The sequence below is a fragment of the Phytophthora cinnamomi genome (assembly GCF_018691715.1).
Source record: "Phytophthora cinnamomi strain GKB4 chromosome Unknown Contig25, whole genome shotgun sequence".
Classification (NCBI taxonomy): Eukaryota; Oomycota; class Peronosporomycetes; order Peronosporales; family Peronosporaceae; genus Phytophthora; species Phytophthora cinnamomi.
The window spans coordinates 300,329-313,207 of record NW_027150958.1 but is presented as its reverse complement, the minus strand read 5'-3'; the positions used below and the strand labels follow the sequence as shown (position 1 = coordinate 313,207).

The following is a 12,879-nucleotide window of genomic DNA, read 5'->3' as shown; positions in this document are numbered from 1 at the left end:
CGCCGCGCAAAATATCAACTTGATATTCTGCGCATTATCAAGTGGCTGCAGTTTTGGGCGTGTTCTTTTTCGGCCATATGTGACACCGCCGCGCCCAAATGTCGCCTCTTTTCTGGCGACCCCGGACCCAGACGCCGCCGCCCCCCATAGCTTCAGTGCTCAATTCGCCGCGTTGGTATAATACTAACGTTAGCACTAGCAAGGCAGCAGTATGAAGGCGCTGCGGGCCGCCGTGTCCGGCTCGCGCGTGCGCTTCACGCAGGACGGGTTCGACCTGGACCTGACGTACATCACGCCCAAGCTCATCGCCATGGGCTACCCGGCCTCGGGCGTGGAGAAGACGTACCGCAACGACATCAACGAGGTGGCCAACCTGCTCAACTCGAGGCACCCGAACGCCTACCGCGTGTACAACCTGAGCGAGCGCGGCTACGACTACGCCAAGTTCGAGGGCCGCGTGAGCGAGTGCGGCTTCCCGGACCACCACCCGCCGCCGCTGCAGCTGCTGCTGGACATCATGAACGACATGGTCGAGTGGGTGGCCAAGAGCCCCAAGCACGTCGTGGCCGTGCACTGCCTGGCCGGCAAGGGCCGCACGGGCGTCGTGTGCTCCTGCTACCTGCTGCTCACGGGCTACTACGGCAGCGTGTTCAAGCTGCGCAAGGAGCGCGAGCTGCGCGAGCTGGCCAACTCGAGCATCCGCGACTTCTGGAACGCCAGGGGCCAGGGCGTGCGCTTCCCGAGCCAGGCGCTGTATATTTATTACTTCATCAAGGTGCTGCGCCGCCTGGGGCGCATGCCCGCGCAGATCCCGCCGCTGCGCCCGGCCAAGAAGATGTTCCTGCGCAGCATCGTGCTCAACGGGGTGCCCGACTTCGAGGCCCCGCCCAGAGGAGGCTGCACGCCCTTCCTGCAGGTGCTGCCGGCCCCGTCGCAGCACAAGCAGACGCACTTGCTGTACAACAGCTCGTGGCAAAGACCCAAGTTCGAGACGTACTTGGCCGACCCGAACGGGTCCATTAGCTTTGAGGTGGGTGGCTTTTGTCGGGGTGACAATGGGTGGGTGGGTGTAGACTAATGGGGGTGGATGGTGTGCCGTGCAGGTGAATGCCGAGGTGCAGGGCGACGTGCTGGTGAGGTGCTTCCATGCCAACACCACCAACATCTTGGGCAAGCACATGGTCAAGATGTTCCACTTCACGTTCAACACCGACTTTTTCCACAATTACGTACGTGTTACGAAAGTGTTAGTAAGGCGGGATTACGTTGATGGATTAAGGCTAACCTCGACGTGTTTGTGTGCAACAGAGCAACTTGTATCGACTGCCCAAGGTTGAGGTGGACGAAGCTACGGGCAACCAGAGGTACCCGGACAACTTTCAGGTGGTCTGCCACGTGGAGATGCTGGACTCGAATGGGAATCCGTTTCCGCCAAAAGCCGCGTCATCGTCGTCACTTTTGCAGTCGGGAAGCAGCAGCAGTATTCGCGATGACGAGGTCGAGCAAGTAAGGACACGACCTCAGTCTGCGCCGCAACAGCGCCGAATGACGGTGCCAGCACACCAGCCCTACTTCGATAAGCAGGTCCAAGCTCAGGCTTCTTGGCGCCCGGAGGAATCAACACCAACCATGCAAGGTTGGCTGTACAAGCAGGGCGGCTTTGTGAAGAACTGGAAGAAGCGTTGGTTCGTCGTGCGTGAGGGCAAGATGATGTATTATCACGGAATGTCGGACGCTACACCTCTAGGTGTAGTGAACTTGCGGCGTGTGACGGTGGAAATATGTGAAGCACATGAAGTAAACGCTCGGAACAAATGCTTGCACTTTTTCAAGGTGGTTCCTCCTAGTGCTGGCCAGCGTACATACTTTTTCGGAGCCGAAACCGAGGCTGACTTAGTGGGTTGGATTCACGTGCTTGGTGCTCAGTCCGCCTATGGTATCGCTACTGGTGTGTTGACGCGACGGCCCTCTATGACTCGTAACAACACGTTTGCTACACGTTCGTCGTACCAGCAAGAACACCAGCCCCGTAATCGCGGCGTGGATCGTATCCGTCCGAGCAGTGGCGGCAGCCGAGGTTATCATGTCAACGATACTAGGGCGTCGATGCCTTCTATGGTTTCCTCTGCACCAGCGTCCGCATTTAGTACGCTGCACGATGTACGATCATCTATGCAGTTTAACGCAACAGAACTTGCGTTTCATCTTCCTAGTGAAGATAGCTTACGGCCAGAGCCGTCAGAAGCAGCGGCCTCGAGATCGGATAGTTCTGGAAGACGTGAAAGCATGCCGAGTGATTTTATTGGAGCTGCGCAGCGTGCACTCGAGATGCGGTCGCTGTCGTTCACGGATTACGAAGATCAGGAGGGCGACAGATTGTCGTCAACATCAGCTTCAGCCTTGCCCCAGTGCGTGCCAGCGGAGCCTGTAGCAGATTTGACGAACACTCTTTCGGCGCGCGAGCAAGAATCGCTTCTGCAAGAAGTCAATGGATTCGAGGCTGGGATTTATATCTACTCGGCAGACGAACTAATGGAAGCCGCCCAACTGCAAAAGTACATGCGCGAGACGCGCGGTGCTAGCACTCACACTGGAAACGACCCGGATCCCGACCCGAATCCAGCGCTGTCTGCTGCCTACGGGCTCAAAGATTCTCCTCCCGGCACGCTTAGCCGCCAGCTTCACCAGTACATGGTGCAAAAGCGCCTGGGTGAAGCTGAGCAGTTGTTGACCGAGCTTGTGCTGACCAAGTTCCCAACACTCATTGATGCAATGGACCACGACCCACTAGCGTTTACTCAGCTGATCGCAGGTGGAGACATTTCTCTAGCTGGTCACAGGCTACAGGAACAGGAAGGCGCGAGTCACACAGTAAGACAGGACTCAAATGGCCACCGTCGAGCTGTTTTCTTCTAGGCCACATACGTGCTGCAGAATAGTTTGTTGATTTCAGGTAAAGGGAATAGTAGATAGCTTAAACAAACGTATCAACCACCTCCAGTGGTTAGAATGAACACGTGGCTTCTGATTTGTAACTCTCACCAACTTGTTTTGCTTGCTCACAAGCGATTGCGGTAAAAGTGGCGAAGAACTGCTCAAATCACTCGCGAAACTTTCGATGCTTGCTTGCTGCTTTCTGGAACCACCTCAATTCCTTCACCTACAAGTGCTTAAGTAGTGTGCTGGACTGAGTGAATTTAGCGACCAGCTCGTCATCGTCGTCCTCGCTTTCCTCCCATTCATCAACAAAGCTTTTTGTTCATAACGGTTCTTTCAGGATAGTTTTCCGCCGTTCCCTCTTGTTTCTCAAATGTTGCACTGAGTCGTTTTTTACCTTTTGTTTTACTCTGTACAGCGTCCCGTCGAACAATACGTGCAAGTACATCAGAACGCGTCTGGTAAGTTCAACGAAACAGTTTGTTGTATTTGCTTACTTTTTGTCGATCCGATCTATCAAGCAGGTAGCACGAGTTGAAGCGTAGCAGCGACGCAAAATACGATTGCGATCATGGCCAGTGCCGCCAGAAAAACAAGTTTCACCAATCCCTTCCGAGTGGATCGCCAGGGGACGAGTCGCACGTAAAACACGAGCGGAAAAAGGTAACAGAGCATCAGTAGGATACTCGCCCCCACGAACGAGAAAACTACTTGCAGTCCAGGTACACGCAAGGCGCACAGGATCTGAGCAACCAGCAGCAACACAGTTACAGCAGCCTGGACAGCTTGTGACGGAGCTTGGTCTTGAGTTTCCTCGTCATCCACAGTATCGCCCTCAGATTCACCACTACGGGAGATGCAGGCCACATACATCTCAAGGACCAACGAGCGAAGCGGATGGAACAGCAGCGGAAACGAAAGCAAAATCGTCAGCAGAACCGCCACTCGAGGAACCGCCATGATTCGGTCGTTCGACAGGTTCAGTAGAATGTTTCCTTGTGTGTTGCTTCCGTAGATCTGCGCAGCACAAACACCGAACATCGCGTAGAGCAGTACGCAAGTGCCAACAGCCAAAGCCAAATGACGGCGCATGGTCCGGCCAGCAGCTTGCAACAACTGCACAGATACGGGGGCTTGAGTGCTACCGAGCGCCTCAATGTCCTTGTCGTGTTGCTCTTGCCTTTTCACGGTCTCAGACGCAACAATCTGGGCCAGCAGCGGGATCACGTTAAGATGAAGCATGAACGTGAAGTTGTAAATGCCCACAACTTCGGAGACCCGCCAGAATAATGACGATTTATTCTCCGGTGTGGGCACATGTGATACAACGCCATCAAAGTTGTCGCCTTCGTAGCCTCCTGCTGCAGCGCGGTACGCCACGGCACCGACAAGGTAAACGGAGAAGGCCACTCCGAAGTACGATGAAAAGCGGAGCGCCGAAATATTGGTCAGACAACCGAGCGGCAACATCACAACCAGCACCACGGCCCAAACTGCGACCACCACTGCGTGCTGCTGCTCCTCCACACTCCGTTGCTCAAATCCAGTAATCAATGCTGACAGCATCACCGGCGCCATGTCCTTCACCACACGCACGCAGCCCACGCACGCTCCAAACACCGCGAACGCCGTGAGTGCACCCGTGAGTCGAGCCAGCCGTTTGCCGCCAGCTCTCCACGCCAGATGCTGGTACGTTTCTCGGCTCTCCTGCACACTCTCCGTCGCCACCGCGACATGGACATCCACGAGTGTATCGGCCGTGAAGGCCATCGCCAGCCCCACGCAGCACAACACTAGCACTGCCTGGACAGGCGACAACAATACGAAAGTGTAGGGCACCGCCAAAGTGCCGGCACCGATTGCCGACATGAGCAGCGTGAACGGCACGGCGCAGTTGTGTCCCAGCCATTGGCAGGGCGACACGCGGACTGCAGCTAGCTGGGGCTCCGCCTCGGACGATTCCTGCTCGTTGACAGTCGTCTGCACATCGATTTCTTCGGCGACTACCAGCGGGAACCCCGTCTCGAACGATTCGCGGCGGTGACGATGCCGCCGACCGGATGAAAGGGGCTCCGGTGACAGCGGCAGCAGCAGAGACGTCTCGTCGGATATGGTCATGGCCGATTGGAACTGTCTGATGAGACTTTGGGGAATGCTACATACGTCACGTCGGACCATACGCTCCACAACCCCACGACGGCCAAAAGAGTTTTCTGCGAATAAGAGGAGAGTATCTCTCTGGGCGGGTTTTGATGCAGATCTACCTGGTCTCCATTACTGTCTATCAACGATCGCGTTGCTGGTTCAGTTTATGCTGTTTGTTGGCTGTCCTGTGAGTGTGTTTCATTAGTATATGAGCATGTTCACTAAAAAAAAAAGTAATGAGAAGAATCAACGTTTGAGGGTGTTATGCCGGGGCGAAGAGCACGTGTGGGGTTGTGGACCTGGTAAACGACATTGTTGTTTGCACTTTCCTGCGAATTTCTCCTCTCAGCATAAAGTCTGCGCGCTAGTGTCCATCTGCTCGATTGAGTCCATAACAACAGCAATAGCTGCAATATCTTCAGTCAGCACGCGCCCACTCTTCAGGCGAACCATACAAAAGATTTTGGGCTTCAGATTGCTTCAGCATGCTCGTGATGGCTTCCGCTGCTTCGCCTCGGGAACTCGGGTCCACAACGAGGCTTGGTGTATCGATGCATACTGCTGGATTGCAACCCAGCTCTTGGTGTCTCAACCTACGAAATCCTTCGATCAAGGTCTTCGGCGGGCTCCTTGAAGAGATAACTCACTGCCATTTTGCTGTTCTCTGATTTTGGGAAATGGGGATCAAGTCCCATGACCTCAAAATTGCTGATGGAAGTGGCTTGGAGACTACACTTTTAGGTAATTTCGCTTCGGCAATGCAGTATCTATCTGTCTACCTGGTCTCCGTGCATTCATGCACATTGGTGTCTATCAACGCGTTGCTGCTTCTAGTCGGCCGCCTGCGGTGCTCCCGGAGTTTGTGGAATCCGGGTAATCGCTCGGCCCGATATTTTTTGTAGAGCTCTGCGAATGGCGTTCCATTACAGCTCCCTCGAGATGGCTTGCTAACTCGGTGAATTGGTTCGAGGTGGTTCCATAGTAGCTCGAGCGATCTGGTGTTATGTTAGTCCTCCGGTCGATCATCCGAGCGTGTCGAGTACGGCTTGCGAGCGGCGATCAAAGTCGACGTCGTAGTCGACGAGCAGCGGCTGAAGCAGGTTCGCTGCTGCTACTGCCGTCAGTCGCTCGGTCGGGCGGTCCGCGAGCAGCAAGCCGCGGAAGATTTCATAAATTAGCGGTGGGAACTCAATGCGGCGGAAGCAAATGAGGCAGCCTTCCTGGCCAAGACACGAGTTGTAGCCGGGCTGGTGCGCGTGGGCGAGCAGGTTGGTGGCCCAGTTCGTGTCGCACACAAGTGCCAAGTGGCCCTTGGGGTATCCGAAGCACAACAACTGGTACAACTGCACAGCAACAACAAACAAAAAAATACTTAGCATACATCTCCAAACGCTATAAAGGAAAAAAAAAACTTAAGATGCACACGTACCAACACGCCAGCTGACCACATATCCGCGGGAGCCCCCAGGAAGCCCGGTCTCGGTGACGGGTGCTGGTTGTGTGCCCTGACCTCCTCCGCCACGTAGAGTGGCTTGAACTTGATGAGCCGGTCGTCCGCCCCGGCGCGGCCGTTGTTGGTCATGATCTCGGAGCTGCCGAAGTCGATGACCCTCGGGTTGTGCTCGGCGTCGATCACGACATTGCACGGGTCCACGTCCAGGTGGCACACGTTCTGCGCGTGCATGTAGGCGAGCCCCTTGAGCACGCCCTCGAAGATGTGCAGCGCCTCGAGCATCCAGGCCCTGGCCACGAAGGCGTTGACGGCCTGCTCGAGCTCGGGCAGCGACGTCATGCGGTTGACCAGCCGCTCCACGGCGAAGCGCTTGTAGTCCGTGAGCCGGCGCTTGGCGTACATGATGAGGCTGCCGTTGGCCGCCCAGTCCATGGCGATGTACTCGTTGTGCTCGTCGGCCAGGCACTCCCACTGCGAGAAGTGCGGCGAGTTGTACACGCCCGCGAAGCCCGGCGGCTGCAGCTGCGCCATGACGCGCACCTCGTTCAGCACGTCGTCGTGCTGCAGCTTGAGCTGCTTCTTGTCCATGACCTTGAGCGCCACGTCGTACGTGGGGGCGGCGCCCAGGCGCCCGCGCTGGAAGTACTTGGCCAGGCGCACGACGCCGCAGCGGCACACGCCAAGCAGCGCCGCCTCGTCCTGGTTGGCGGCCTCGCTGGCCAGCGGTGCCTGATGCTGCGGGTGCGCGAAGCACATGACGCCGCCGCGCTCGTCGTCCCAGGGCAGCAGCAGCACCGGCAGCTGCAGCTCGAACGCCGGGTAGCGGGGCGGCACGCCGCGGTGCCGGAACGACGTGTAGCGCGGCTCTCCGCGCTGCCGGTTGTAGGCGAACTCCACGAGCTGCAGCGCCTCCAGCTCCATGGCGGCGTTGGCGTGCGAGCAGGGCAGAGGAGAGCGCTTAGCGTTGGCGTTGGCGTTAGCGTAGCTGCTCGGCTCCTTGGCAATTGGGAAGTGAAGGGAGGATGATTCGAGTGGAGTTGGAACGGTACCGTGTACCAGTTTGAATGGAGGATGTGGTGTGGTGCACGTAATGTTTTGGACGAGGCGGGAATGCATGTGCAACTTGCTTGGCTGGCTGTGTGGGTTGAAGCGAGTGCCTGGAAGGCTGGGGCTTGGTTGGTGGTTGCTGGGGCGGTTATCTAGAGGAATTGACGCGGTGTGACGTGGCTAAGCCCGCGCGTCAGTTTGGCGAGAAGGATGAGCGAGTTGCCGCACCCACGCGACGATGATGATCTTCAACGTGTCGGGAGCTTCTGGAATGCGCTGTGTGGTGTTGCCACACACCCACCGAGAGCTCGGTAGTCGCCGTTGAGGGGCTACGTACTCGACGCGTTGCTTCAGACTTTGAGTATGACGGTAACTTTATTACTGGTACTACGTGTGGGTAGGTTATGGCGATAGTTGCCCCTCGATGCCAACGAGTCGTTGGTGACCGAGGCGATGATAGACACTTAAATAAGTTTTTAAAGTTAAGAATTGCAACGAGTTTTGCCGGCCTAAACGAAAATGGAATGCAGCGGAACGCAGCAGCGTGGATAACATATCAACAACTTATGTACTTTAGTATTAGATCGTCGGGAGCTTTACGTCGAAGGTCCTTCCGTTCATCACGCTACAGGGACAGATGGGGTATTAGCAGCCCTTGCCACCGGCAATAACGAGGCACGAGGTGCTGTCGAAGATGGCGAGGGTGTTGGCCATCAGAGACCACACCAGCGCGAACGACAGGTAGGCGATGGTGATGCCGCCGAGGATCTTGCTAGAGCCGCCGTTGCGGGCGAGCTCCTGGGTCTCCTGCTTCTGGCGCGGAAGCAGAACCAGGAACGACCACGAGAAGATCGTCATCGCGTACGAAATGATGACCGTGTACGTGATGTCCGAGCGGATGGAGTGGTCGTCCTCCTGCACACGGGCGTTCGTGATGTTGAACGGGCCGTCGATGAGAAGCGTCAGCGTGGTGGCGAACGGCGTGGCCAGGTTGCCCACCGTGGTCATGAGGCCGTACACGGCACCCTCGTTGCCGACGCCAGCAATCTCGACCGTGACGAACAGTGCAATGATCCAGGCAACACCGCTAGGAACCTGCACGGCGATAGGGGGGCCGAGCCAGAACCACTGGTTGCGGAAGATGTCCCAAACCGTGATGAGAGCGACCGAGCAGTCGACAACAATCACCACAATGCCGGTAGCAACGATCATCCACCGCCAGTTCCAGTGCAGACCGTACTTGGAGGTGACCATGATACCGGTCATGAAGCACAGGTGGCCGAGCACGTCGTTCAGCGTGTTGTTGATGGGAGTAACACCGACCAGGTACGACTGCACGGGGGAGCTGGCCGTGTACGAGATGCTGGAGAAGATGCCGGCGAAGAAGTGGTGGGCAATGACCTGGTACACAACGCGCTTGCACAGGAGGTCCCAGAACTCCTTGATATACTTGCGGAAGTCGGCGCGCTCGGCCTTCTCCTCTTTGATGAAGAACCAGGTGATGGGGATCGCCGGCACCGTAAGGACGACCATGATGATCATGAGCTCCGGGAAGCTCAGCGAGAAGTTGAAGTCGCCGCCGTAGTCCTCACCGTTAAAGCAGAAGCCGACCAGCAGCTCGCCAAGAATCACCAGCGTCGTGCGAACCGTGTAAATGGCCGACTGGGTCTTGCCACGCTTCGCCGTAGGCTCACGCTGGGCAAGCTCACACACGATACTGTCGGAGCAGACGTCCGAGAGCACGTAGCCGAACGCGGCGAGGAACATGATGACGACGTACTTGGCACCTTCACCGGGAGCGTTGTAGTTAATGCGGGCCTCAATTTCCGCGGTGTATTGCGACGTGGGGATATCACGGTCCGACGCAACGGTGTAGTACGGCTGACCGATTGGCATGACGGCCATGAGAAGAAGCATCGCAATGCAGATAACCCAGCCGATCATCATGTACGGGCGACGGCGGTAGCCCCGGATCGGGAAGCAGTCGGACATGATACCGTAGAACACCTTGAAACTCCACGGCAGAATGACGAGCTCCTTGGCGGCGGCGACCTGAGCACCGCTACAGTTGAGGTACTGCTGCATGAACGGGTACACGGTCTCCGGGAGCATGCCGTAGACGACACCGACGGCGGCGTACTGGAACAGCAGACCAATGTGGTCCGGGCTCAGCAGGTTGGGCATACCACCGGGACGCAGAGCGCCGTCCTCAAGCGGTTCCGGGGCGCCATCGGGCGTCTTCATGCCCGCATAGCTGCCGCCGTCGGCCGCGCTCTCCTTGGTGATACTCACGACCGAGAGGCGCTGCAGGTCGTGCACATTCTGGCCACTGGGAGTGGGGGCCATTGCGAAGTGACCGAGCTTGGTGAAGCGGAAAAGCTTGGGAAGCTGGGTGGTGAGGTGGCACTTGAGTGATTTAACCGATAATTAGCGATTGATCGTGACAACAGCAAACGCAACAATGTGCTGTTGCCAATTCGAGCACAGCCAGCGCAGAGCTCCGGCTCCAGCGGCTGGTGCGCCTGCAAGACCCGATACCGAGCCATCTCGACGATGTGCAAATTCGCCACTCCCTCGCTACCTCGGCTCATTTTCCGCAGCTGGAGGAGGTCTCTGCAACTCCGGAATCTAATGTTACACCCCTGGCTCACGTCTGTCACAGTCAACGAATGGTGCTATGTGCGCGGTATGCTCGCGCGGAGACCGGAGCTTGTCCGCCTTATCACGCGGTGTATCGCCCAATCAGCCACCGAAAGTCGCCGACGTCGAAGCCCGCGCGCGAATGGAGGACGCTCAGTGCACCACGGCGCTCACCAGCAATACTATTCGGAGCCCTTGCCAAGCATTCGTGCACTGCGCCCGGCTAGTGAGCCGGCACACCGGCGACTGTACACGATCAGCCGCGACTACGCTGAAACAATACGGTTCACCGGAGCAGGAGCAGGGATACCTCGGCGAGGGATCCTTTCGCTCATCTACCCTATCCATTTCTTCGGCTTTGAAGAGTAGACCGCCCTCGAGACAATGGACACCAACAAAATTGGCTCAGGTTCTCTCATAGGTCACCTGCAACATGTGCGCGGGAGCAACTAGAGAGACGGTCGTGCAACCCGCCTCGTCTCGGGTGGCGAAGGGCGACTGGCGGTATCAGGTCGGCCAACTGCGTGACGGTGACCACCGTCACCAATCGAGACTCAATTGGTACGAAAGCTGTCATCAAGCCAAGCCGGCATCCAAACTTTCCGTTGCAACTACTCTTTTTTTTTTTTCATCCTCGTCGCCATATCCAGCGGTGCGGTTTCGTGAAGCATCATTCGAGTTGTGCTGTCACGCGGATTATGAAAGCATCGCCCGCAACGAAACCGAATGGTTGGAACGTCGGTGGGTCGGCTGCCAGCTGCATCGAACTTTATCGCTTCGTGACTGAAGGGATGCTTGACAAGCAGAGAGGAACAAGTACCGTATACCACGGGTTCATTCTAACACTCGTAAAAAGTTCCCGTCCTATATAATTTGTTGGCAAATTATGAGTTTTTACGGCGTAAAAATTAAACGTGATAAGTCATTGCATAATTTGCGAATTTGAAGAAATGCTTACCCTTTTCCATACAAATATTAACCCCCCATTCACCAATGTCGGAGGCTCCGACGACACAAAAATATTCAGGTCGGAGCCGCAGACATGATAGCAGATTAGGAAAACGAAAACATAAATGTGATCTGTACAGTCTACGTGTCACTCATCAAGTTTTGTGACGTGTGACAAGCTGACACTGCGAAAATTGGGGGAAACAGTTAATATTCACGATTGGTCAAAAATAGTAGTTTCCATTGTTTTGCGATGATGATGTTGGTCCTGTGCACGGTGAAGAGGGGGGAAGGCATACCGGTAGTTATGCGGCCGGTCTTCCCTCCCCTCTCCAGCGGTCCAAGCCCTCTCTCCAAGCAGCTCGCAGGGGCACCGCTCGACTTAGACGGTGTCGCGTTGACCCCCCTCAGCCCACCAGCACGGCCTTGGACAATATCAAGGCGCTCATGAAGAAGGCCAAGAAGAACCAGGTGGATACCCTGGCGCAGCAGTGACGTCCCCGGCTCGCTGCAGCCGACGGTAGCGGCGGGGGGGGGGGGGGGGGGGGGGGGGGGGTAAGCCCAAATTAGCGTGTGCTACTCGCTTTGGCGTACGGCGCCGCCGTTGTGAACCCCGACCTGCAGTGCCTACACATGCAGCCGGAGCAGATGCCGCGCATCATCACCGTCAGCATGAACGTCGGCACCGTGATCTTCATGGCCATCGCCATCGCGGGGTACGCTGCCGGACGCTGCCAGCTCTCAGGTAACCCGCTCTTCTCGGCTGTCTACACCCCCGACCCGTACGCGACGTCCGTGGTGGGCTTTGTCCCCAACCACGGCGTTGTCATCATGGCCTACCTCTTCATGCACGTGCGCATCGTGATCGCCTTCTCGACGATCGTCATGGCGGAGCGGTTCCGGCTGGGCACGCACAAGAATACACCCACTGTCGAGCGTCGAGATCGTCGAGAAGTTCTCGTCCGTCCCCGTCGCGTCGCCAGCGACCCCGGACATCGAGTGCAACTACACTGAAACCTCCAGGTGGCGGTCAAGTGCAAGGCCGAGTTCGCCGAGTTCCGCGGCAAGCTCAACATGCTGCGCTACATCCTGTTGCGTCTGTGCATCTTGGCGCCGCCGGTGGTTGCCTCCATCTTCGTGCGCGACCACTTCCCCGACCTCGTCAATTTCACGAGCGCTTCGACTGTCTCTACCGCTCATCTTCTACCCCAAGCACTATTGGAACAAACTCCCCATGCGCGAGCGCGTAGGCTCCATGCTGACCATCGTCGTCGCCACGATCCTCGGCGTGTACGTCATGTTCTACGCGAGCAAGAACCTGCTCAACCTAGACTCGAACGGCGCCACGTTCCCGTATTGCCACGAGGAGTACCAGGCGGAAACGTACTATTCACGCAACTCTACATCGTCGACCAAGGCGTGCTGTAGTCAGCATGGATAGTAGTAGGACTCCGAGATCCTGCAGGCTCTGGGCGTGGTGACTTACGATTCGGCGAGCAGAATTCCTGCGGCAGGAGAGTCACTATTATGACGAGACGCAATCAATAACGAGACCTAATGGTGTCAAGGTATCTCGCTGTCCATTTACAATCTAGCCACTTCGCCTCTACCTTGTCACAGCTACAGCCGGCCGCGATCTCATCTTTGCGCATATCGATCGTCTCTTGTGAGTAGACACACTCGGCCCTCCCAATGTTCTCGTTGAAGCA

At 56.8% G+C, this 12,879-nt stretch overlaps 5 protein-coding genes across 5 annotated transcripts; 2 read left to right on the top strand and 3 right to left on the bottom strand.

The window, feature by feature from the left end:
* Positions 1-211: 211 nt before the first annotated feature.
* IUM83_16872 (Phosphatidylinositol-3,4,5-trisphosphate 3-phosphatase) lies at positions 212-1,982 on the top strand (the record flags this gene model as incomplete). The annotated part of the gene is made up of 4 exons (XM_067941784.1): positions 212-1,030; positions 1,104-1,229; positions 1,309-1,858; positions 1,927-1,982. The coding sequence occupies 4 exons, from the start codon at positions 212-214 to the stop codon at positions 1,980-1,982; spliced, it is 1,551 nt and encodes a 516-aa protein (XP_067794343.1).
* Positions 1,983-2,328: 346 nt separating this feature from the next.
* IUM83_16871 (putative phosphatidylinositol-3,4,5-trisphosphate 3-phosphatase) lies at positions 2,329-2,916 on the top strand (the record flags this gene model as incomplete). The annotated part of the gene is made up of 1 exon (XM_067941783.1): positions 2,329-2,916. The coding sequence occupies one exon, from the start codon at positions 2,329-2,331 to the stop codon at positions 2,914-2,916; it is 588 nt and encodes a 195-aa protein (XP_067794367.1).
* Positions 2,917-3,644: 728 nt separating this feature from the next.
* Positions 3,645-5,055, bottom strand: IUM83_16870 (Amino Acid/Auxin Permease (AAAP) Family; the record flags this gene model as incomplete). Its single annotated transcript, XM_067941782.1, has 2 exons — positions 3,645-3,681; positions 3,809-5,055. The coding sequence occupies 2 exons, from the start codon at positions 5,053-5,055 to the stop codon at positions 3,645-3,647; spliced, it is 1,284 nt and encodes a 427-aa protein (XP_067794342.1).
* Positions 5,056-6,104: 1,049 nt separating this feature from the next.
* On the bottom strand, positions 6,105-7,456 carry IUM83_16869 (CAMK/CAMKL protein Kinase; the record flags this gene model as incomplete). Its single annotated transcript, XM_067941781.1, has 2 exons — positions 6,105-6,425; positions 6,512-7,456. 2 exons carry the CDS (start codon positions 7,454-7,456, stop codon positions 6,105-6,107), a joined length of 1,266 nt encoding a protein of 421 aa, XP_067794402.1.
* Positions 7,457-8,227: 771 nt separating this feature from the next.
* Positions 8,228-9,928, bottom strand: IUM83_16868 (Folate-Biopterin Transporter (FBT) Family; the record flags this gene model as incomplete). Its single annotated transcript, XM_067941780.1, has 1 exon — positions 8,228-9,928. One exon carries the CDS (start codon positions 9,926-9,928, stop codon positions 8,228-8,230), a length of 1,701 nt encoding a protein of 566 aa, XP_067794340.1.
* Between the last annotated feature and the right edge of the window lie 2,951 nt (positions 9,929-12,879).